Source organism: Mirounga angustirostris, unplaced genomic scaffold (genome assembly GCF_029215605.1).
Source record: "Mirounga angustirostris isolate CCGP_5_RB_7025 unplaced genomic scaffold, mMirAng1.0.hap1 SCAF_10, whole genome shotgun sequence".
Taxonomy (NCBI): Eukaryota; Metazoa; Chordata; class Mammalia; order Carnivora; family Phocidae; genus Mirounga; species Mirounga angustirostris.
Window position 1 is genome coordinate 80,681,610 of NW_026991718.1, and position 26,631 is coordinate 80,708,240.

Below are 26,631 nucleotides of genomic sequence, written 5' to 3' on the forward strand. Positions count from 1 at the left end.
CCAAGAAAGAACCGCCCCCCCACCCCCAACCTAAGCAGAAGGCCTCAGCACAGATCTGAGACTTGAGTGCCTCAGAGAATGGCGTCCTCCTCGCTTTGGATGACCTCAGGGAACCGTCCTCTGTCTTTGGGGCTCTTCCTTGGCCTCTTTCCTGTCTGCAGCCCTCCCCGGCTCCTTCCCCTTAACCAAAGACAGTGCCCCTCTGCCCAGTGGAGGCTGATTCCCTCCCCACCTAACTCTAGTGCAAACCTCTCGGCGGGCCTGTAGGGTGCGCAAGGAGCAGCACCGAGCGCCCGGGGCCCGGCAGGTCCCTTGGACACCGCCCACCGCCCAGGGGCTCCCGAAACTCGCGGCTCGCGGCTGGGACCACAGTCGACCTCTGCGCAAGGGCGAGGCGCCGGATTTTCCAGCTGCGTGCCTTCGCGCCCGCGATCGAGCGGCTCCCGGAACTCAGAGGCGGGCGCCCAGGTGGAGGAGTCCATATCCCTGGCACTCTGCGAGGGGCGCCCCAGACCAGGAGCACCCCGGAGCCAAAGGGCCCGAAACCGGGCGTACTCCCCACCGAGGAACACCGCAAACTTGGGGGGGTTCCCGGCCCCCAGCCCCTCCCTGGGAGAAAACCCCGACAGGAGCATCTCTGATTGGAGCATCCCAGACCCGGGACGGTCCGCGGGACGGAGCAGCGCCCCTCCTAGCACTGCGGACACGGAGCTGCGTGCGCCCCCACAGCCTCCGCGGCTGCCAGACGCCTTTTCTTTCTACTTACTCTCTGTTCCTTTTCTCTCTCTCTCTCTCTCTTTCCCCAACCTTCTCTAGTTGCCTTCCCTCTTTATTCACACTTGCGGCTCCTCTCGTTCCTTTCGTGTTTCCCAGTGCTAGGGAGGCAGCGGATTGCTGTTTCTCACCTGCTTTTGGAACTCCTACCTCCGTCGTCGCGACCAGAGTGGAGGAGGGACTGCTGCCCCCGCCCAGCCTCGGGGGACTCCCCTCTGAAGGTAAGGAGCGGCGCCCTGCTGCCAGCCGCACCCCCTCCCCACTGCCCTCTGCCGCCAGCCGCCGGGCCAGGGGCAACCCGGCCTCTGCGCAGGGGTTCTGAAAACAAGATCGGTTAAGAATGTGTGCCCTTATGTGCACAAATCTTCCTCCACTTATGATGGGGGTAGTTCTGAAAAACCCAACCTAAGTTGAAAATAGTCACTACTGGAACGTGCATTTAATACACCTAACCTCCTGAACATCATAGCTTAGCCCAGCCTACCTTGAAGGTGCTCAGAACACTTACATTAAACTACAGTTGGGCAAAATCCTTTAACACGACGCCTAATTCATAATAAACTGTTGAGTATCTCGTTTAATTGATGGAATAATAAACTGAAAGGGAGAAACAGAATGGTTGCATGGGTACAGAATGGTTGTAAGCGTATCTGTTGTTCACCGTCATGATCTTCAGGCAGACCGGGAGTTGCGGCTAGTGGGGATCATAGGGCATATCACTAGCCTGGGAAAAAATCCAAATTCAAAATCCAAAGTATGGTTTCCACTTGAATGTGTATCTCTTTTGCACCATCCATCAAAAAATCGTAACTGGAGCCATCAGAAATAGGGACTGCGTATGTGTACGTATACATGCAGATATGTATATACATCTGTGTATATCTAGTTTTCAATATTGAGTGTGTATATATATATATGTTCATGTGTCTGTATATATACACACATATATGTGCACGCACGCACACACACACATGAATAATTGGTGAGCCAACATCATTGACTTTCCCTGATAGTATAATTTCAGAGGCTAAAACTTGCCAGTATTTCTTTTTTTCTGAAAAAGTGAGAACAGCTAAAATAATTGGTAGTTTTTACTAATTAAGCACTTGTCTGACATGGTGTAGAAAACTTTTAGATGCATTATTTTCACTTAATCTTCCTGTAGGCCAAATGAAGTAGGCATTATCATTATGCTTAATAAAGGGAGGAGAATCAAAGCACAGAGATGTTTAGGAATTTATCCAAGGGCATCCAGCTTACTAATAGATCACAGATTCACACCAAAATTTCTCTGATTCCAAAACCTTTGCTTTTAATTCCAGGTGCTTCCAGGAGTTAGAACCCCAAGCAAGTTGCATTGCAGTTATGAGACAAACTAATGACTGGGTGATCCCAGTCAGGTCTAGACACCTGAGGTTATGGTATTAATTTCACCCTCTTCCCTTGTTCTCTTCTTGGTAACCTCAGCAAACACTCATTTGGTGCTATGCAGTGCTGGGATCTGGGGCACACTTCTCAACCTGAGGGCCTTGAATGGCTTGGGGGGTGTAAATTTGGGAGACTCTGGGTGTGCGCAGGTTCTGGGACAAGGCAACTGCTCCCCGCCCCCCCCCCCCCCAGCATAAAAACACACACACAGGCTATGAACAAGTGGTCTGGGAAGACAGGGTCCCTGCCCTCAGGGAGCTCCCAGGGAGTGGGGATGGATCCAGGAATAATGGGAATGCAGTGTGGCACAGGTGTGGACAAAGGCTGTTCGGGGCACTGGCAGTCAGAATGTTTCCTTGAGAAGGGAACCATACAGCCAGGCTCTAAGGACTGCAGGGACCCCGCAGTTAGAAGCGAGAAGGTTTGGGGAGCAAGACTAGCACATGCACAGGAGGAGGTGGGGGAGGCATCAAGGTACCAACACATATCTGTGTGACAGGACTCTGAAGTCAGAATGATGTTCCTGGCCTTGCAGATGAAAAACCTAATTCAGCGTAAATTCTGCTTTCCTTAAGAGCGGAAGCGTGTGTGTGTGTGTGCACGCCCCTGATGTGTGTTTTGTGTCCAAGATCATTTTTTCCTCTTTGCATTGGTAGTTTTATCATCTCAGTTGGTGAGTGAAACAGGCATCGAACACTGTAGAGAGGGAATTATTTTAAAAATCACTGGTGTTAAGATTTTCATCAAGGCAGTTTATCTTAGGAGGTGCTCGATTGTGTTTTGCTGGTAAGAGTGACTTACACTGAGGCAATCTACATTGATTCATGTGTCAGTCAGTGTCACTCTCAACAATCCGGACTGGTTCACCTGGTCTGGTCCCAGCTGCCTTAGCAGAAAGGACTTTGAAGTAGCCTCACAACTATGGGTCTCTGTGAATTACTTTTTTTTTTTTAAGAGGATGGTCACTTTGCTCAGGGTGTGGTCTGTAAACAGGGCAGGTGGGCGGACCAGGGGCTCAGGAGATGAGCATTCAGACAGTCTGCAGGGGCCTGGACTGTCCCACCTCGGGGGTCAGAGAGAACGGTTGGCTTGTATCTGACCAGCACCCCAGGTCACACAATTTTTAGAAGAGAACCTTTTTCATTTAGAGAAAACATCATGCCACTTGGTGATTTAGGGGAAGTTTGTGAGTGTTCTTTGTATGTGTGTGTATGTGTGTGCACGCACATACATATTTACATATATACATGCGTATGTATCTACAGATACTTAATAGCTCTTAAATAGTAACTTGTTAAATATATATACTTATGATATATTAAATTTACTTTTAGGTATACAAATAAGTCCCCTAGATTAGTGTCTCCCTACCTTGGTTGCATATTAGAATCACCTGGGAGATTTGTAGCAATCAGAATGTCCAGGCGGTACCTCAGGTGTCTGGCTGGGGACCCAGGCATTATTATTATTATTATTATTATTTAAGCTCCAGGGGAGAATGAGTGCCCTAGACTTCACATCAGTTGTTAAAACATATTTTCCAAGATGTCATGAGCACTTCAGAGGTAAGATTATGTGGATGTTACAGTGGATCAGACGATCGACTAAGACACCAAACTGTATCTATTTAATGAATTGAATGAATTCATCAATTCAGCAAATAATAAACATAAAACAACGTATATCAGTTAGGGATAAGTGCTATGAATGGAAAAACAAAGCACAGTGGAAGAGGAGAGAGTGGTGTGTGTGTGTGTGTGTGTGTGTGTGTCCGCGTGCACACACGTGCACGCGGACACACACAGGCGTGCGTGCATTTGCGTCCAAGGGGTCCTGCTGTTAGATTTCCGCAGAGCGCTTGCAGAGGGCCCGTACGTGGTAACTATGCTATCAGCACACTGAAAGGAAAAGCAGGACTCTTTAATTATAGAGAAGTAATTAGCTGCTCTTTGAGAAAAATAAGGTGAGTTAGACCTATCTTCATACCAAGCAAGAAAATTAATTGTTAATGGATAAAGGCAATTTTAATGTAAAAAAAAAAACAACCCTAGGCCATAAAAATGAAGAAAGTATACCTTGAGTATATATCTGACCCCTGAGGGGGAAGGAATGTTCAACATGTAAAAGTAATGGAAAAATCACAAAGGAAAAGCACGGTAGGCTTGACTGCATAACTATAACGTCTCCCATATGTGAAAACAGCAAAAGAGGAATTTGAAGGTAAACTCAACAAATTGAAAAAAAAAAACATTAAAATATCTAAGAACTGGACCCAAAGGCATAAAAAGATAGTTCATACAGACGGGAATAAAATAGCTAAAAACTACATGCTTAATATTCTGCCTTATTTATACCAGTAAAAATGCAGGTTTAAAAAAGGCATGAGACACCATTACCAATTTGAAGAGCGAATTACATTTAAAGAATTTGAACGCCTAATGCTTATGTGGGTGTGGTAGATGGATATTATCTTGCACAGCTGAGGAGTATGAATTATTACATTTCTGGAATGCGGTTTGATAGTATATGTTAATCATGTTTAAAATGTATTCTTGCCATTGTCGGAACACCAAGAAAATAATGAGAAAGGTAGATAAATAACTAACATTGAAGTGATACTTCTATGCACTGGATACTTTGCAATAGAAACTCACAAAACCTTCACATCACTTCTGGGAGGTAGTGTTGTTACTCTCTTTCCTGGATAAAGAAACTGAAGAGCAGGGAGGGTAAGTGAATTGCCCAGAATTATTCAGCTGGTAAAGAGTAAGATGAGGATTCAAATCCAGCCAGTCTGGCACCAGAGGCCGTGATCCAAAAACTAATCTGTACCACCTAACACAAGAAGATAGTCGTGGGGTTATTTTGTGATAAAATATATCTTATAGATTGTAATAGACCCATATCGAGGGATATATAGAGCAGTTAAGATGATATTAACAAAGAGATCTTTGTGACTCAGGAAAGTGCTCATTGATTAAGTGGAAAATGCAGGATGTGAACATTTTTGAAGATTTTAATTATTTGAAAATCATGAAGAAAAAGTACAAGGAAACATGTTAAAGTATTATGCATATTGAGATCATTTTTTTCTTTTCAATCTTCATTTTATAATGTCCTATATTGGGCATTTAATACTTTAGAAATCAAAAACAATTTTTTTAAAAAGAAAAGAAAGGAAGAAAGAAAGAGCAAGAAAAATTTAAAAATTATGGAAAGGAAAAAAATCAATATCAAACATAACACTAAAAAAAAACCCCCCAAATTCCTTCATGAAAGAAATTTAATATTTATATTCTCCTATATATATCTTATTAATACTTACTAGGGTATCTGTGACACTTCCCAGAATAACTTTTCTTTTGGAAATGAGCTCCATTATTTAATATCTTAATCTTTTAAATCCATAATAAGTACATTAAAATTTATATATATACACACACAGAGTATTGCCAATATCAGCTAATTTGGGATCTTAACATGTTTCATATTGAAACTCAGAGGTAACTCATCAGAATGTTGGATTATTTCGTAGAAACTTTATCTCTCAGTAGACATTGAAAATTAACAAAAACCCAAACCAAGAAAAAAACAGCAGTGCCCTTTACAAGGCTGTGTCAACCTTAGCCAGAGGAAACAATACATTTCATTCTATCTGAGGTAAGAGAATAGATAGTTAATAATAAATGTGTGTATATGTGCGTGGGTGGGGGGTTGATTTCAAACCATAGAACCATAGAAATATTCTAATTTGGTTATGAACAGTTGGTACTTTCCATACGTACTTAACTCTTTTATCTTTACTTTATTGATTGTTATCTCTTGGAAATTACAGCAGATGCTTTGTGATGTTATTCATAAAGATTGATGGAAATGGTTTGACAACTTAGCCGTTAAACTTCATCCAGGATTTGGGCATTAACAGTCTTTTTTTTTTTTTTTTTTTTTTTTTTTAGTATGGGAGGTGAGTGGCAGTTGGTAACAGAATTATCTGGGACCGAGAGGCTAGCATGCATCCAGAAAGCCTTCGTTACATTAGTTCATCTAATCACTCAATAATTTTGGTGATAGGCCTTGTTACTCATCTCCATTTTTGTAATGAGCAAATAGGATCTGAGACTTTTAAGTAACTTGCCTAAGATTGCACAGCTAGTCAAGGCTCTAGCTGGAAAGCCAGCCCAGGTTTGTATGCACCAGAAAACAAGCTCTTCCATCGTGTTGTGCTCCCTCCACCCAGTGGAGCTCACTGTGTGCTATGCAAGGAACATGGGATTGCTTATGAAATATTCATACTCGGTGTCAGAGTCCCACTGCCACTTTCTCCCATTTTACTCTCTAAATCTGTAATTCATAGGCTAAAGTATGTATTGGAGTAGGATTGAAATTCAACACAGTTTTGAGTCCATGTAGATTAGGCATTTGGAGTGTAGGAAACTCCTGCTTTCTCTGTTTCCCTAAAATAAATGCACGTGTGTGTAAATACACACACACACATCCATACACCTATTCCTCTGTAACAAGTATTAGTGCTTACTCTGTGCTGGGCATTGTTCTGGACTCTAGTGGTACAATAATGAACAAAATAGACTCAGTTCCTAACTTATGAAAAACTTAGTTCTGAAGAAGGAAGATGGATATTTAAAAATTCAAGCCACAAATGAAGATCATGATGAGCATTTTGGTGTGATGAGAGAAAAAAGGACACACACAGACACACAGACACACACCCTTACGTGGGCAGACCTGCCACACATATCTCGGTGTGTCACAGACTGTCTATTCATAGAACAGTAGATTTTCTGGAAATATTTTTGTCCTCAATTTTGACCTTTGAGGTAAGGTTTAGTAGACCAGGCTTGAAATACAGCAGACTTTCTTGTATTAAAAAATTGCATTCTTAGGAATTTCTTTCTGGATGCTAAAATTCATTACCTTGAAATTTTATGAATTCTGTGTGGCTGAAAGTTCTGAGAATGCTTGGTGAGTATATTAAGGGATATGAAAACTTACTGCACTGATTTTTTAAAAATCTGTATGCCAGAAGATTTTTAAAAATCTCCTTCCTGATACAGGTATACATTTGTCTGCAAGTTTTGGCTAAACCCTTCTTACTCTGCTTTCCAGAGAAACCACTGGAAGCAGAATCCTCAAGATGCATCGTATAGAACTACTCTTGACACTTCTGGTACTTAGGTTTACAAGCACCTCAGGTAAGTGAATATAATCATCCACAAGCATACTTCATGGGTCCTCTAGAGGGAATATCAAGGTTTCACTTCTTTATGTGGAGGTGGCTATTGAAGATGCTGAATTCATTAAAATTAGTGGTTTTAGATTTTACTTTGAAAGTTACCAACCATTTGGTGTCCCTGGCATAGAGAATAAAAAGTTTCATAGAAATGAAATCAAGGGGCACCTGGGTGGCTCAGTCGGTTAAGTGGCTGCCTTTGGTTCAGGTCATCATCCCGGGGTCCTGGGATCGAGCCCCGCATCAGGCTCCCTGCTCAGCGGAGAGCCTGCTTCTCCTTCTCCCTCCCCGTCTGTCTCCCTCTCTGCCTACTTGTGCTTTCTCTCTATCTCTTTATCTCTTCAAAAAAAAAAAAAAAAAGAAATCAAGTAAAGAATCATATGGGATTACTGAAAAGGAAAAGATTTAGTCCTCTGAGTTTATGCAGAGAAAACAGGATTGTATCTGGAAACAAATTACATTTGTCTGAGATGAAAATCTGCTTTATGTTATTTAAAACTGAAGAGTTCACAGCCATCTTTATTATTGATTTTTAGCAAGTTTTACACACATTCTTTTTCTCCCAACATGAAGGCCAAGATTCATCTCATTATTTAGGTAGTGAAGACAATGAGTGGGAATGCCTTACAGGTCTTGAGGGAAGTATTTGAGTTAGAAGGAATACATAAGAAAGACTGCATAGACTGGGCAAAACAAGTAGGCTTTATATCAGGTGGCAGGTACCAGTTTTAACTGATTAGCAGTGATAGCTTGGAGACTTTTATCAAGAAGAATTCCGTGGCTTCATCAGGATCCTTTGGAGAAGAGATTCATGACTGATTAGCAAGGTTCTCCTTGTGCTTTGGAGGAGAAGGTGGGAACACAAGTATTGATTTGCCTTGATCTGTTAATTAGGAGAGAGTGACACATAAGCCCATATCCCCTACTTTGAGAATTACTGCTGAAGAGAGAGGGAGTTTAAGTTATTGATACTTTCAAATAATTCCAGTCCAATGTTTACTTAAGTGGGCCCATTTTTGTTGAGATCCAGACAGTGCAATACTACCCAGATGTTAAAGGAAGGAGGTAGATCTGCTCCTCTTGATGCCAGATGACTGATCTTTTAGGAACTGCAGGGTGAAAAAGCAAGGCACAGGGAAGTGTGCATTGTGGGTACCCTGCTCTGTAGACACACACTAATAACCTTGCCCCCAAGTTACAGCGAAACATGTTTCAGGCTCAAAACTAGTCACACAGCCCATTCTATAAGGTGACTAAGGTCCTAGCTCTTTGTCCTTTTAGGTATCTGAAGAGCACCCTTTGTAAAGGGTTCACTCTGGGCAAATATGACAATATTCTACATGAGGATTCATTTAACCTAGTAGCCGTTGAATGACAGTATCCTATTTATTATCCGAACTCAAGACATTTCCAAACACAGACATCATTCCAAAGGGTCTAGGTTGTTGACCCTGTTGGATTCTTACTCTCTGTTCATGTAGGAATGGGAGTTCTTGCTCTGGGCAGTCCATACACCTTGAATTACACTCACTTTTTTTTTCAATCAAAAACAATTTCTAATCAACAAAGCCTATAGTGTGAAGCATAAGAAAGATTAGGTAGCTGAAGCCATTAACTGCCAGGGGAGCGTGAACTTTCAGCTCCAACCATCTACCCCTGGAGAGTCTGTAAGCCAGGTTAGGTTTCTACAAATGATAAGTCCTCCCCCAAAGAAATAGTGAGGCACAGGTGTTTATAGAAGTGTTCTTTTAAAGAGTGGCCGAAACCTAGAAATAACCCGTATGTTCAAAACCCACGGAATGGATAATTGTCAAATATGAACACAACTGGATGTACATAACTATGAGAAAAAGAACAAATCACTGCTTCATGCAGCAACATGTCTGCCTATCAGAGACATGATGATTTAGGAAAGAATCTAGGCAGAAGAGCACAGACTGTAGGATTTGTGTCCTTTGTTTAATGTGTATTACTTCCCTGAAATGGGAAAATAAGTGAAATTGTTTTTGACATGCCATCCTTTTGGATGTCAATTAAAACTAACACCAGCCCACTTACACATGTATCACACCTTCTGTGTTGAAGTGGTGAAATGTAAAATGGAGTTTCTATAACAACCACCAAACACAAGGTTGGTATTCATTAACACTTGTACTTTGAGGTAGATTCGACATCCATGTTTTCAAAAAATACTTCTACCATTTGAGCCACTTCCTCTTTACATTGTGGTTAATAACATTGAGTTAAAACCAGACAGTTGCTTTGAGAAATAGACCCTAACTATAGAGAAGGCCATGCCCTCAGAGAAATGCTCTACTTAATTTAAGGATTATTCTCAAAATTCAGTTAAAGGGCACTGTTGGTGGGAATGCAAATTTGTGCAGCTACTGCAGAAAACAGCATGGAGGTTCCTCAAAAAGTTACACATAGAAAGACCATACGATTCAGTAATTTCACTACTGGGTATTTATCCAAAGAAAACAAAAACACTAATTTGAAAAGGTACATGCACCCCTATGTTTATTGCAGCATTATTTATAACAGCCAAATATGGAAGCAACCCAAGTGTCCGTTCATAGATGGATGGATAAAGATGATGTGGTGGGTATATATACACACAATAAAATATTACTCAACCACAAAAAAGAATAAGATCTTGCCACTTGGGACAGCATGGATGGACCTAAATTAGGGCATTATGCTAAGTAAAATAAGTCAGAAAGAGAAAGACAAATATCATATAATTTTGCCTATATGTGGAATCTAAAAAACAAAACAAATAAATAAACAAACAAATGCAGACTCCTAAAATACAAAGAACACATTGGTGGTTGCCAGAAGGGAGGTAGGGAGATGAGTGAAATACATAAAGGGGATTAAAAGTACAAATTTCCAGTCAGTTATAAAATAAATAAATCACAGGGATGAAAATTATAGCATAGGGAGTATGGTCAATAATATTGAAATAACATTGTATGGTGACAGATGGTAACTACACGTATCATGGTGAGCACTGTGTAGTGTATAGAATTGTTGAATCAATATGTTGTACACCTGAAGCTAATATAACACTGTATGTTAATTATACTTGAATAAAATAAAAGGGCATGCTGGAGCCGCTGGAGAACAGGATATGGAAAGGGTCCATGAGGGCTGACTTTGAACTATCAGAAGTTCAAAAGGAGGGGAATGATGACCCTGTCAGCTGAAAAGATCAGATAAATTTCTGAAGACAGAGTATCTGGGCTGATTGAGAAAGAGGGAGGGAAGGAAGGAGGGAGAGAGCGAGCTTGCAAGAGCACTCAAGGAGGGAAGTAACAGTATTAATCAATTCTTGTTGGTCCACGTGGTAACCCAGAGAGATAATGAACTCACACACACTCTAAGCTACATAGGAGCACCTTAACCATCCGGAGGCCTGTCCAGGGAATGGTCGGGTAAACTGATTGAGAGCACATTCCAGTGAGACAGGGGAGGAACTCTGAGGCCTCTAGATTTCTTGTTTCCATTTCCATGGAGACTCCCCAGCTAGGGATGTTTTGGGGTAGGTGTGGCAACACGGTGACCTCTGTGGCTTTCGTTAGGAGGAATCTGTAATGTGTAACATCTTCTTTGAAAAGATTTCACTGCATTTATCTGTCCTCTAGCTATGGTCGGTTAAGTTTTGGTTGTGTCCTGTTTGGTAAAGGTGTTGGAAATGTTGTCTACATTTATGCCCCGAGAGTGTCCTAGTGTTGGAAAGATTGACTTTCTGTCTCTTAGTGTTGGAAAGATTGACCCTTTTTAAAATGAGAACTCACAAGACTGAGACATTGAGATTGCTCAGGACTTTCTTACTCACCTGGCTTATTTGCCTCATGCGTTAGGAAAGAAAACATTTACCTTTGTCATTCTGTTTTTATTTTTCTTTTACTTTGCTAATCTTATGAAGAAACTTGTACTTCACGTTTTAACATCACCGCAGTCAGAGGGGAACCTTTCTATCTGAGATATTGCTCATCAACATCTGAGCCCAAGAATGAAACAGCCATCATTAAATGGTACAAGAGCAGTCGATCACAGGGGAGCATTGAGCTAAACTCAAGCAGTTCACCCAGAATTTCTCTGCACGATTATGTTTTGGAGTTTTGGCCAGTTGAGTTGGAGGACAGTGGATCTTACTTTTTCCAAATGGGGTGAGTATAGCTTCTCTTTGTGTCAGTATATTTCATAGCACTCTTGGACTTAGTTCAGCAAATCAGATATACAGCATCTGAAAGGATAATCCATGCATTAGGCTCTCCTACAACATGCAATAAATACTTCATTATGGAAAAATTAAATATTTGCCCTTGTGTTTATCTTCTTAGTGATCTTAACAAAAGATTACCTTAATATCTCTTTTGGGGGATCCTTACTAAAGATAAGTGGGTACCAAATGAAATTCATTTTAAAATTCAGCTGCTCCTATTGTGTAGAGTCGTTGGTCAAATTGGATAAGTGAAGACTCCATAATGAACATGTGGTGAAGGGGGGCAACGTCAGCTTCCTGGATGGCATCCTCAGGCTGGGGCAAGGGGTCAGAACTGGTGTAGACTCATCCCGGTTCAGTTTTCCGGGGTTTGTTGAGTATCAGGTGGTAGTGTGAGTGAAGGATGTGTGGGTCTTGCAGCCAATCACAGACCTACAGCCAGGGGCAGTGAGAGAGAAGAGCCCAGAAAAGGCTTTGCATGACTTTCATGGGACAGACCCCTATAGTCTATGCCAGGACACTCATCATCAAGAGTCCAAGAGTCATAAGTTCTTTGAAATGAGAAAAACCAACTGAATGTTTCAGTGATTATCACTGAACTAGGTTCTCTTTATACTTTATTTGGTGAGCTGGGAAGGAGCAACTGGGACAAGCGATGTTCTATGTGATGGATTATTAGTCTTGATGACATGGTGTTTATCTGGCACATTTGTGGTGCTGGGTATGTACTTGCCTCTGCATGTGAGTATGTGTGTAGTTTTATAGAGATCTGAGGCTGACCTGTGAAAGACAGCTGGGGGCCAGGTGAGGGGAGCGGTGGTGGTGTGCGCTCAGATGTAGTAGATTTCTGGGGTGGGTCCTGATCATTATCAACAGTGCTATTGAGAGCAGAGTGAGATAATCGCGGTGAAACCTTGTTATCACTCATGTGGTTTTACACAAAATGAGGTTTGGTTTGTTTCTATACATAGGAACCCCCAGGAGTCAAAAAGAAATTCAAGAACTCTTTTCCTGTTGTTTGTTTTGACCAGTGAATTTTATGTGTTCTTTGAAGAGTGACGATTCTAGAAGTAGGTCACAACTGGGTCTTTTCACACTAATGTAGAATGAATACTCGCAAATGGGGTAAAAAAAAAAAATCTCCCTAGTCCTGATTGAATAAAGGCATGATTTAAATGCAGGAAGTACCCCAGACAGGGCAGGAAGAGCACCTTGAGGGGAAGAGTCAGTTATCCACAAACATCGCTTGGAGACAGATAGGGACAGAAGGCATTAACTGTCTCTCTGATACGGAGGGTGGAGAACACAGCCTGGATTAGGAAGGAAGAGTGGAAGCATCAAATAGAGACAGGCTGTCGGAGAAGTGTGGAAAACTAGGAAGACGATCAGACAGGGCAGGAAAAACAAGGTGGCTCAATGGCTGTGGTGATGAACTTTGAAAGGTGCTGGAGGCTGACGAATAACGTGAGACTAATGTGATGGAATGAGGAGAGGCCTTGACAGTGGTTTTGGGAAAAGCAGTGGGCAGGGTGCAGCACCTGGGTGGCTCAGTCAGTTGAGCTGAGCATCTGCCTTTGGGTTTGGTCGTGATCCTGGGGTCCTGGGATCGAGCTCTGCATGGGGCTCCCTGCAGCAGGGAGTCTGCTTCTCCCTCTCCCCCAGCTTGTGGTCACTCTCTCTCTCTCAAATAAATACATAAAATCGTTAAAAAAAGAAAACCAATGGGAATCTACACAGGTTGTTTTGGACACCCAGGGGCATTGAAGTTGGGGATTTCTTCAAATTTGGGTCACTGGTGAACAGTATCTTGTGTGTGTGTGTACGTGTGTGTGTGTGTGCACAGATTTAGGTGAGCAAGCCTCTGTAATTTCATGTGGAATCCATCCATTAGAACCATAATCCTTTCATTTTTCAGGAGCCCTCTGCTAATAATCAAAGGCCTCTGGAGACTGATACTTGAATCCTGAAGTCAGATCAAATTTTAAGGATGAAATCCACCAAGAAAGGAGGGGATGCAGGAGAGAGGGGGTTTTCGATGCTAGAGGGGAGGGCATGAAAATAGAGAGAAAAGCACATGCAGGAGTCTCATAGTCATGTTCTCGATTGACAAGCAGCAAGATTGACTTGGTAAGGGGCCTCCCATTAATGGGCTAGAGCTTTTCAAATCCCCTCTTTTGTGGCAGGCGTGGCTCCTGTGACCAAGAATGGATGGCCCTGTGGGAGAATAGGATGGGTCCAGCTTTGGTCAGTTGGCCTCAGCTTCACACTGGCCTTCAAGTTCCCTGAGCAAGGACAGTGTCCCCTTGTTCCCACAATCCCAGGGCAGTGGCTGGGACGTGGAGGTGTTCTGTCAGTCAGGACTTACTGAGAGTTAGGAATTGAGGATTGCAGAGGTAGAGAACAATATGGCCCGATAAGATGGAAATATGCATGTACTGTCTTCCTTATAAGTGACAGGACAGAAAGATCTGGAACTACATCTCTGTCCAGCTCAGCGGCGCTGACGTCGGGGAAACAGTAGACACACTTGGGAAGAGGATGATGCCAATGGGATTCTGAATCCTTTCCAAGGGCCAGGTAGCTCTATCATGTTCCATGGCCATTGACCTACCGCTTTAACCTTTAGGACAGCTTGCCAAGCCGCCCACCACTTTCCAGCCAGCCCGGACCAATCTTGTATGAATGCACACCCAACGGAGGGGCCAGACTCACCTCGACTGTGAGAGCATAGTATTGGGCAGTGCAGTCCTGGCCTTTAGCACCAAACTGAAGTGTGTTTGCGTCCTGACCCTGCCGCTGACCGGGTGTGGGAACTTGGGCCAGGTATTCAGCTTTAGGTGAGGTTTAGCTTTCTTATCTCACATAAGAGAAATCGCCATCCCCGTTGCACATGCGTGGTGCAATGCCCGGACCTCAGTGAGTGTTAGTCTTCCTTCCACGCTACTGTAGACTTAGAGGGGCGACTGCAGGAGCCTGTGGTGGGTACAAAAGGCACACTGGACAACTTAAAACACGTCTGTTATGTTTAGTATGGGGATCCATATAGTGCATGTGCAGTTTAAACAAACATCAGGTTGCAAACATTTCCTTGTTTCCTGGCCAATAAAACATTATTGTAGGAGGTAACACTTTTTAAAAATGTTTTAACTTCAGGGGCGCCTGGGTGGCTCAGGGGGTTAAGCGTCTGACTCTTGATTTCAGCTCAGGTCATGATCTCAGGGTTGTGAGATCGAGCTCCTTTTTATTTTTTTATTTTTTTTTTTAAGATTTTATTTATTTATTCATGAGAGACAGAGAGAGAGAGAGAGAGAGGCAGAGGGAGAAGCAGGCTCCCAAGGAGCAGGGAGCCTGATGCGGGACTCGATCCCAGGACCCTGAGATCATGACCTGAGCCGAAGGCAGACGCTTAACCATCTGAGCCACCCAGGCGCCCTCGAGCTCCTTTTTAAAAACTGTGTTAAAGTTGTTTCCTCTTCCAGATTACTAATTTCTAATCAAAAGGAACAACATCAATAAAATCGATTCAAACTAATGTTTGCTCAGTAAAGTCCTAATATAGTTATGCAGCCACTCCAGACTTGGCTTTACTCAACAGTAAGAGAAGAGGATTAGAAGAAATTGCCCAGAGAAATATAAAACCCAATGCATATATACAAACTTCCAGGAAACAAGTTCAGGAGTTTGTTTGTGGATCTCATCAATCCACTGCTACTGTCCCATCCTGGTTTAAGAATCTTTGAACTTGTACATTTTCAAAGATCACTGAGGTTTTAAACATTTCTGTCCAGACACCCATAATATATGGTCTGCAGTAGGGTGTGTGTGTGTGTGTGTGTGTGTGTGTGTGTGTGTGTGTGTAGGACTGCTCAAGTTTTTCTCTTTCATAGCCCCTTACCCTTGTCCCATGATAATTGTTAAATTTCTTGCTGCACTGAACCAAAATGGGGCAGAGCACGGTCTGGGCGTCACGTCAGGGAATGAGCCTCTTTATACAAAAATAAGGAAAAGTTTTCACTGGATGGATTGGTTACTAAAAGGTGGTATTTGCAAAGTCTCTGTACTAATTATAAAATACTTTGAAACCTTTATTTCATAGAAATGATACTCATGAATGGAAATTAAATGTCATTGGAAAAAGTAAACACAACTGTTTTGCTGAAAAACAACTAATTAGTAAAACTGTGGAAGTTCAAAAATCTTTGCATGTAAACTGTAAACAAAATACATACTATCAAAAACTGGTCAATAGAACATCACTGTATAAGGTAACACTTCTAAAATATTTTAACTTAAGGGGCGCCTGGGTGGCTCAGTGGGTTAAGCGTCTGACTCTTGATTTCAGTTCAGGTCATGATTTCATGGGGCGTGAGATCGAGCCCTGCGTTGGGCTCCGAGCTGAGCAAGAAGTCTGCCTGAGAATCTCGCTCTCCCCCTCCCCCAGCCCCTTACTCCTGCTCTCCCTCTTAAATAAATAAATCTTTAAAAAATATTTTAAATTGAGGAATAAAAGACAAAAATCCAAAGTGAGGATCTGCTGGCTGTGGAGCATCCTTGTCTTGTCACGTACAAGCTGCCTGACCCCTCGACAGCTCAGCTGGACCGTCTGAGCAAAGTGTCCTGGCAGGGTTGCTCAGATGAGCTCCTGCCCCATATTAAGTGTTTGATAAATGGTAACAGCTTCCTCTTCCTTGCCCCTCTTTCATTTTCCTTCTCTTTTGATAAATTAAATTTTAGGAATGCTAGCTTAGGGATTTTTATTTTCTTCTGCCACATATATTTAAAATTTTAAATTCTATTGTATACAGTATTTTGTATTGTATATGTATTTTTTCTAAACATATGAGTTCCTTTTATAAAAATGGAAGATGGAAAAATGCACAATGAAGATAGCAGAGCTCACTCAGAATTCCACCAGCCAGAGACGTTGGGATTTTTGTGGGTGTAAACATCTACTTTTAAAAAGTGATATTTTAAAAAAATTTTTCTTAAATAAAAATGGTATTTTTAATGGCTTGTATTTTTCCTTTATCCACTAAAAATTATATTGTGATTATTCCCCTACCTCTTTAAACATCCTTCTAAACGTGGGATTCCATTGTGTATTACACTTGTGTCCAACGAATCCCCTGGTATTGAGCATTTGTTAGTTTCCTACTTTCCACTATTATTTACAAAGCTAAAATAAGTATCATTCTCGTAAGTCTTAGGGTGTATGTATGATTTTTATTCTTCAGTCACATCCCTAAAAGTAGAATTATTGGATCAAAGGTTATGAGCACATTTGTGGCTTTTGCTCCCCATTATTAAACTCCTCTCCGGGGAGCTATGCTAGTTCAAAACCTTCTTTTCCAACACCACCACACACTGTGAAGTCATACCGTTAGAACATTTAAAAATCTGACATGCAAAATTTCTGTAATTTTTAGTAGTTTTTTCCCCATTTCTTTTCTTAATAATAAATTGAACATCTTATCTTTATTGCACTTTAGGAATACTTCTTCTATGGATTATCTATTTTCTTCACCTGATGTACCTTTTACTTGAATTGTAAGCTCTTTTAGACAATACTATGGAGATTATATATACATTCACATATGTATCATATATAAACTTATAGTATACACATATATAATACATAGACGTACATAAATTACATATATGCAGACACCCAACACAAATTATATTATTTCTATAGAAGAACAAACCTGAAAAATGTGACTCTGTTATGGAAATTTTAAAAAGCCATATGGGAGAGTGAGCCAGTCAGAAACCCTTCAGAAAGTTGAAGCTACAGATGATTTCCTAGAAATCTTTGTTTGCATATTTTGCTTCACCACTGTTTACTTGTGATTTTTCAGGGAGAGCTCTTATCCAAATGTTTTCTAAATGTCTGAGTCAGTTCTGAGTGGGCTTGACTCTATTTCCTGTCAAATGTGCAAATATTTAACAGTACCTGTAATTTTGTGAGGTTCAGTGTACAGGTTTCAAGAAATCTCAACATGTGGATATTTAAATTGAGAAAATAGATCTATTGAGGATGTTTCTAGCTAGATGATTAAACACAAGGTTCACTATTCTCAGCCTATTTACATATCATGGCCTATCTGAGGGGAGGAGAGCAAGGAAGCTAAATCAGTAAACAAATGATTAGAAATAAAAATGAAGAGTCTTTGATATTTAAATGTGCTTTGGAAAAAAACAGTTTGGGGTCATAAAAGTTTGACATGTACAGAAACAATTTACTGAAGTGAGGACACAGGTGGGTGCTTCCATGCTAAGCACCCTCTGGGCTTAGCCCCAGTTGCTGCCAGCTTTGGCACCTTCAAGAGAGGTCTGTGGGCAGTACATTCTCCTTGTTCCTAAGCAGGAACAGTGTCGCATAGTCAAGGTTAGCAATTTAGTTCCCATTTTCCATATCTGGATCTTAGATTGCTGAGAACCTCTTCCATCGGTGACTGATGGCTAGATTGAAGAAGGTGGCTTTTTTGTTTTTATTCATTCCTGTGACCTATATGGAAATTTGTGATGGACAGACATGTTTGTGTGTGCCTATGGATTTGAATATTCTTGATACATTTCTGATCAGTCTACTGTCTTCTGGTGGAAGACATCAAGAGGATGGGTGGTTTGCTAGGTACTCAGGTCTCTGAGTAATTCTGCTCCCACCTCCACTACCCACCCCCAGGATGGATAGTCCTGAGTATATGGACTTAAACTAAAAGTGTTACAAAATAGAGTTGTGCAAAACGTTTTCACCCAAGCAAGAATTTTTTTGTTGTAGTGATCAGTCTCTCTCTCCTCCTTTACCTCCTTCCTTCTACCTCTCCTTCCCTTCTCCCTCTCCCTTTGTCTTTACTACTCCACCCCTCTTATGTGTAAAAGAGAGAGATTAAAAGAAAATGACAGGAGCAGCTACAGCACCCCCTATATTCTATTTCCCAGCATGTATTAGTTACAACAGTAATAACAGTTAACGGGACTATGTTTCATTGTTGCCACAGAGGCAGTACCAAATCACTGGGGCATCTACTCAGAAATTGCTAGTTTTCAGTTTCCCCCCTTTTTAAAATAAAAATCTTTTATAAATTTGAATCAGTATAGTATGATACTGCTTTTACTTAAAATATTTTAACTTGCTTTTCTTCTTCTTCTTCTTCTTTTTTTTTTTTTTTTGCAAAACAGAACTGTGAAAAGATGGAGAACAATAAAAACCCATTTTTACAGAAGAATGCGGAGTTTAAAGATCAGGGATATTACACCTGTGTGTTTTTCATTCATCATAATGGAAAACTATTTAATGTCACCAAAACCTTCAATGTAACAATAGTTGGAGGTAAGAGAAATTTTAGAATCGGCAAGAAGCAAATGTATCTTTGTAAAATGAGTTTTCTTTGTAATGCAGGAATCCAAAGGCAACTTACTTGGAGTTGTGACCACTTTGCCAGCTCAAATATAAGGGTCAGATCATTTGGGCATCATTCACCACACTGGAAAGATTTTTTTCGGGGGGGGTAGTAAATGACCTTTATATAGGTGAGCCTCCCATGAGCCAGCATTCTTATTTCATGTTTGAGTAATTTGAGGAATCTCTTGTTGTTTAGCATATGCTTTCACTCAACAGATATTCTTCGAAGTGTCTATAATTCAACAAACTGTACTGAGCATCAGGAGGTAAAGGGGGCAGGGAAATAGGAAATAAAGTGAGTAATGTACTAGAGAAATTTGATTATAGGCAGGAGAGGTGATAATCCACATAGGAGTACCCTAGTATATGAAACTGGATTCATCTGTGAGGTGTTAAGGGTGCAGAGAGAGTCCAGAGGAAGATCAGAGTCAGGAGACTCCGAGCTGAGTTTAGAGGTTGAACATGAGATGGGCAGGAGGACATGCTGGGGACAGGGTGCTCTGGGTTTTCAATGACATACTTCAAGTTTTAGTAGATGGCATACTGTCTTAAAGATGTTCTTTTACACCACCCCTCCCCCAGGGCTCCCACTGACATTCCTGAGGGGGGGGGAGGACAGATCCAGAGAAAGATAAGCAATAGCAATTTTCTACAAAATCACCCCTTTGTCCTTGAATCAATTCATGTCCCTCAGTATTCTCAAGACCTGAGAGTTCCTACTTTCTCTGGCGGCATCCCAGGTCCTGCTGTCTGCCTGTACGTATTCCACGCTTCCCCAGAGAGTCTGAATCCCAGAAGAACCAAATCTGACTCGCTTGGAGTTTCACTTTGCAAGTTTCATCCTCCAGTTCTTATGCACACACTCACCACTCGTTTCTCTACCCTTCACTCTGCAGCATCACACTTCCCGAGAGGGCTTAGGTAGGGTTGGTGCCGGAGAGCCCCCCAGGCTCCCTTCCCTCCTTCTGCACCTACATTGTGTTTGCTGAGCACCGGTAAGCCCCAGGAGTTTGCTGAGCACTGGGAATGACTGCTCTGTACATTACTTGTAAATGCCCCAGAAACACCGGCTGTACCAGAAGGGAGAGTCTCGGTCACGAAGAAAGTTGCCAGTGCTGATCTTTGGACTAACAAGAACTTGACAACATAGCAGGTTCAATGTGTGCTCTCAGTATTCTGCAGTTACTAGCTCCCTAGGTTGTATGACAGCATTGAGAGGGAAGCTGAGGCCAAGAGTATTAAGTACCTCTAGTCAGGGTCAGAAGTCACTCAGGAACAGAAGCAGAGCTGAGCCCGCAGGTGTGGACATCCCTGCAGGGCCAGGACTAAGGTGAGGCAGGCGAGGCATCCAGAGCACAAAATTGAAGGCGTGTTTCCCTCAGTGCTTGCGCGGGAAGGGTCGACACCTGAGAGCGAGTGCCTTGCCTACCTCACAGAGTAGAGTCCCTGTCCCCAGTAAATCTGTCTGTGAGGAGTTGAGGAGAGCAGACAGGAGGAATAAAGGCAGAGCAGAAAGGCATTTCCCCGGGACTTTGCCTCTAAGTCCTGCAGGTGGGTTTGTCCGCCTGGATGGACATTTTCCTCTGGCGTTTAGCTGCAGAAGCCACAGATTTGAGCTGAGGGAAACCCAATTCAGTGTGTTTTCTCCGGTTACATTAGCTTTGAGTTGACGGAAAGCGAAACGACAAACACTATCAGCTGCAACCACTAGTTAATGAAAATACGGCAGAAGTAAGTGTAAAGTGATGACTGTTAGGATCTTTGTCACGTGGTATAAGCGTGTTACTACAGATACTTGTCTTAGAGAAGCTCAGTGCAATGCTGATGCATTTTCTTTTCTTCTTTCACTTTTAGATCGCAGCAAAATAATTCCTGTTCTTCTTGGACCAAAGCTTAACTATGTGAAGGTGGAATTAGGTATATTTCGACATACATATATTCTGCATTTAGGAATGGGGGTATAACTGAGTCTTCCAAGGTTAAATCTGATTCATGATCGATCCATATTGTGTGTGCATCACACGTGCCAGGTTTAGTGAAGAACGTTACAAAGCGAAGAAAAGCCTATCGTTGTTTGAATGTTGCCATTTGTAGGCTGGTGAAAACAAATAGTCTGTTGAAAACATTATAGAACTACTTGTGGTTTTTAGATAGGGTTTTCGTCACCCTGCTGTGGCTTTTCTGTAATAGTCTTTATGGCCACTTTTAAATATGAAAACTCTAGGGGCACCTGGGTGGCTCAGTCGTTGAGCGTCTGCCTTCGGCTCAGGTCATGATCCCGGAGTCCTGGGATCGAGCCCCGCATCGGGCTGCCTGCTCAGGGGGAAGCCTGCTTCTCCCTCTCCCACTCCCCCTGCTTGTGTTCCCTCTCTCGCTGTGTCTCTCTCTGTCAAATAAATAAATAAAAATCTTTAAATCAATCAATAAATATGAAAACTCTATGAGAGAACACTCTGGAGGAATGATTCAGACTGATTCTGTGGTCTGAATATTTGATTGATGAGTCAAAGGGCTTTGAATCAATGGACTTAACTGACTGTACATTTAAGATTTGCCTAGACAGGGCTTGATGAAATCAGTGCATCCAGTTGCATAAGTAATCCCTTTCCAAAAGGGAAGGAAGGAAGGAAAAGAAGAAATTCACATATGCTACACCATGTTTTGTATTAGGTGATTGACATATATTCAAACAACTCCAAGGGGTATTATTCCCATCTTGTGGATTAAATGACCGAAGCCCAGGAGAAAGGGTTCTGTAATTTGTCTAAAGGTAAATCAATAAAAAGTGGCAAAGCTGGGGTCCAAGTTGCTGTTCACTGTTTCCTAAGCCCACACCTTTGGACCAGCATCTGTCACAATCATTTGTGGGACCGCATCTGCCCAACATAGCCCGCATACTTTGCCATTTGTAGTTGTGGTTTGCCTGCTTTTTATTGATTTCTGAACTTAGCTCTATTATTTCTTTCTTCTCATTTGGGGCTTAATTTGCACCTCATTTTTCATTTGTCAACATGGTGACATAGAGAATTAATTTCAGTTAACCTCTCTTGTAGCACATGCATTTTAAACTCTATAAAGTTCCCTCTAATCATGACTTGAGTTGTTTCCAACAAATACGGGTATGCCATATTTTCATTACTATTCGGTTCAAACATTAAAAAAGAACTTCCCTTGTGATTTCTCCTTTCTTCTATGGATTATTTTTTCTTCTTAATTTCCAAATCTTTGGAGGATTTTCTAGTTGTTTTTTGTTGTTGTTGCTGTTATTGATATCCAGTTAAGTTCCATTCTGGTCCAAGATTATACACTGTATCATTTCCGTCCTATGAAATTTGTAGTAACTTGCTTCAGGACCAGAATGTGGTGTGTCTTTGATGAATGTTCCAAGTGCGTTTGAAACAAATACACATTCTGCAGGTTTTGGTTTTATCATTCTGTAAATATCAATTATGTGAAGGTAGCTAATGGTATTATTCAGATCATCTATATTTTAACCAAGCTTTTGTGTGTTATCTTTATCTGTTACCAAGAGATGTTAACATCTCCAACTACGATGGTAATTTATCTCAGTATCCTTTAGTTCCGTCAATCCTTGCTTTATATATGCCGAGGTTATCTTATGGGCATACACAAACTGATGCCTGTTAAATTGACACTTTATCATTATAAAATTTCTCTCTTTATCTATCATACTTCTTTCCTGAGTGCCTACTTTCTCTGATAGTGGATAGACATATCAGTTTTCTTTTGTTTGAGACTGACAGGCTTTCTCTCTCTCTTTTTTTTTTTTTACATCTTTTTACTTTCAGCATTTCTTTGTAAATCAAATACACATAAAATGTATTTCACATAGATGGCATATATTTGGATCTTTTTTGAAATCCAGTCTGTATAGTGTGTAACCATTTGCATTTCATGAATTATGGATGGAGGTGGTGTGAAGCCTCTCATCTTGCTACCTGTTTTTTGGTTGGTTTATGTGTTCTTCGGTCCTGTTATTCCTCCCTTCCTTTTGGATTCATGCAGTATTTTTCTTTTCATTATTTAATCTGCTTTGTCTTCTTTTGTGTTAGACCTTTTTGTATCCTTAGTTAGTAGTTCTAGAGATTATGTATGTATGTCTGACTGCAATGAGACAAACGTACATCTCAGCACATTCATAACTTCACAGCATGGGAGGACCTTGCAACAGTTCATTTCATTTGTCCCTCCTACCTCTCAGGTTGTGCTGTTTTTTTATGTATTTCTCTCTTGCAGATGTGCTAAGACTCACAATAGATCACATTATTATTGCTTTAAATAACCCACAGTCTTTTACGTTTACTCAAATACTTGTATTTTCTTGTGCTCTTCATTTGTTCCTGTAGTTGCCTGCTTTCATCTGGGATAATTTTTCATGAGTCTGAAAACTTTCCTTTGGGATTTCTTGCAGTGTGGTTTTGCCGGGTGGGGGAGGGGCACGGGGACTTCAGTCCTGTGTTTGTTGTACATCGTTTCCTCTATGGGGGTTTTCTCTCCTAAGTACTATGAGACTGTAGGAGAAACCGGTCAGCCTTCGCAGACTCCTCAGCAGTCACCTGTAAGCCCGTGTGGCTGTCAGACTTTCCACTGGGCTCTCTTTTTTTCTATGAGATTCCCTCTACGCTGTATAAGCCAAAATGGATTTCTCCCAAGAATAAGATGGCTGGCTATCTCAGCTTCCCCCCGGAAGGGCTTTTTCCTGACGGCGTTTTCAGCTCAACTGTTTCTCTTTGTTTTCTCTGCGTTTGGGGGTCTGTAATTTTTAGCTAATTTCATTTTTGTGTGTGACTTATCCATTTTGTTTTTCTAGAAGTTGCCGTGGGAGTGTTGGTCTGACAGTCCCTCCTAAATTGTATGTTGAAAAGAAAGTCCACTGACCACTCTAAGTTTTAATAATTGATTTAAACATAAACATTTGAAGACAAACCAATTCATATTTTGGTGATGACTTATAATTGCTACCTAATTTCTCTGCTTTATACATTTTTTTTAAATTTAAAAATAAGGCATATCTGTTTTGTTTCTGGAACGTAGCACTATATTATCTTTATATATTAGGTTAACATATAGGGATTATATTCATTTTAAACCTTTGGGAAATCTGAGTTTCTAAGATCAGAACATTGGTTATCAACTTTTATGTAGGAAAAGATGTAGAACTCAACTGCTCTGCTTTGGCAAATGAAAAGGATGCGGTTTATTGGAACGTGTGGGAAGAAAATGGAAAGGAACCTAATGTACATGAAGAGAACATAACAAGAACTAGGTATGTATATGCGATACATTATTTGTCACAATATATACAAATCACCTTTTGTTGTAGATACATGATATAAAAAAACACCAGAGTCCTGGACATCTGGGCTCTTTCCATAGTTTGGCTATTATGGCCATTGCTGCTATAAACATTGGGGTGCATGTGCCCCTTCAAATCAGTATGTTTGTATTCTTTGGATAAATACCTAGTAGTGCAATTGCAAAAGCAAACAAACAAACAAACAAACCCCAGCGTCCTGAATCGATGATTGGATGTTTAAGTTTCAATTTTAATTATAATTTACATATTTTATATTTATAATTACCACGCTCTAGGTTGACGGATTATGCAGAAATCTATTGCCAAGATCTAAGCTAGAAAAAGAAGGTCAGTGAGGCTTTTTTGCATCATCTTACAAAAGTAGCTTTTGGTCAGTCAGGATCTGATGGGGATGGGGATTTTACTTAAGCATCTTATAAGATTAGTAATCATATAAGACTCTCTAAAGCTTGTCAGATGTAAGTTTTGTCTCAAGGAAACACTAATGTACCCATCACGTACCCTGTGACATTCACTGTTGGCAGATTGACATTGAACATAGTTATTATTGCAGCATTTTGCTGTCAAGAGTCTGTTAATGGAAATTAGAAACACAGTAAGAGCAGGTAAAAGAAATTAAAAAAGAAACCACGAAGAGGGCATTGGTTAGATGTAAGTACCTAGGAGGCAGCTTTTGGTGCAAAAAGTTTCAAATCACATGCATATTAGTACTTACGTAGCCTATGTTCTTCCAGTAAGGAACGGTCATACTTATTAAAAGAAAACATGCGAAGCCTGTGGTCATTTAAGTGTTTCTGAATGACTTCGGGTCATTACTCTACTTAGTAATGTCCTGATACACTCAGGTTTTAGTGAGTAGTGATCCCAAGGTGTCTGTCACCTTGGCTGCACTTTTGAGGCTTTTTTCCTGCCTTTTACACTTCAAAACATTCCTTGTCATCCCACTGGCAGCTCTCGATTCTTGCTGGCACTTGCCTGCGAGCTCCTAATGGTGCAAGGTCTGTGGCCTTGCCTGGTAGCGGGCGTGTGAATGCCGGTCCAGCTGAAATACATGTCTTGCCATTGTGTCTTTTTATCCTCAGCATCAGACCTTCGCTCGAGTTCTGCATGTCCCCCTTCTCGTGATCTATTGCTAATCTTTGGGGGGACAGAGACCAACTTGCCAAACTATTTGAAATGGAGCTTAAGCTAAGCTAGGGGAGTAAGGTGGTCTTCCTTTAGAGTTAGATGCATGAGCTTTTTCCGTCACCTGTTTCGGCTTCTCACTGGCCTTTTGTGCCTTACTTTCGGGGTCTTTCACTGATCTTAGATAGTTGCTATTTCTGGATTGGTGACTTCTGTGCAGAATTACGTTCTAAAATGTATTTGAGACAGTTGGAGGCTACAGTGGGTGCCGTGTCCCGAGTACTAGAGACACCTGCTGCTAGGGGTGTGGCAGGTGAGTGACCCCACCTGGGGAAGGCTTTCACAGGTTGTCACTGGTGGGGAAGCTGATGTCCTGGGCAGTTGCCTTGCATCAACAACAGCACAACGTGGATCTCTTAAGAAGAGAAAGACAACTTGCTGCTGGTGTTTGTCTAAGTCATTTTCTGACACCCCCTGAATGGCTTAATTGGCATTTCTCATGTGCCTGTGGGTGCGTCTGAGAATAGTGTCATTCTTTTTTATTTTTAAAAGATTTATTTATTTATTTTAGAGAGAGAGAGAGAGCATGCAAGCAGGGGGAGGAGCAGAGAGAGAGGGAGAGAATCTCAAGCAGACTCCACACTGAGCGTGGAGCCCGACACAAGGCTCTATCCCAGGACCCTGAGATCATGACCTGAGCCGAAGTCAAGAGTCGGACGCTTAACTGACTGAGCCACCCAGGTGCTCCGAATAGTGTCATTCTTAAGTTTATTTTCAACGCTGAACAAATAAAAGTGACCTTTAGGATTGCATGGAGAAAACTGATAGGAATCTGTATTTATGCCAAACCATTTGCAGCCTTGTCACGATTGGTGGAGACCTCCCCGTGGGAGGAAAGCTAAGTAGTTAGGAGAAGAGAAATAGGGGGAAATAATTGAGAGAATATTTTCTTGTGTTTTCAAGTCAGCATCATTACCTTCCAGCATTGTCATTCTGTTATTATCAGCACAGCATCATTCCCCAGGTGGTCTCAGGAGGGCTGTTTCTGCCCACCCTGATGCTCCCTGGAGGAGCCGGGATTC

At 41.5% G+C, this 26,631-nt stretch overlaps 1 protein-coding gene across 3 annotated transcripts in view; it reads left to right on the forward strand.

Annotated features, from left to right (window-relative positions):
* Positions 1-219: 219 nt before the first annotated feature.
* IL18R1 (interleukin 18 receptor 1) overlaps positions 220-26,631 on the forward strand; it is a 37,059-nt gene continuing 10,647 nt past the window's right edge. Inside the window, exons 1-7 of one of the 3 annotated variants that reach the window (XM_045885262.3) lie at positions 220-995; positions 7,327-7,412; positions 11,382-11,625; positions 15,778-15,946; positions 18,864-19,014; positions 20,941-21,003; positions 24,253-24,373. In XM_045885262.3, the coding sequence (XP_045741218.1) occupies positions 7,355-7,412; positions 11,382-11,625; positions 15,778-15,946; positions 18,864-19,014; positions 20,941-21,003; positions 24,253-24,373 (806 nt within the window). In that variant the 5' untranslated portion in view covers positions 220-995; positions 7,327-7,354. The remainder of the gene's footprint in view (positions 996-7,326; positions 7,413-11,381; positions 11,626-15,777; positions 15,947-18,863; positions 19,015-20,940; positions 21,004-24,252; positions 24,374-26,631) is intronic. The other 2 variants (XM_064572655.1, XM_064572656.1) reach the window with 2 other exon arrangements.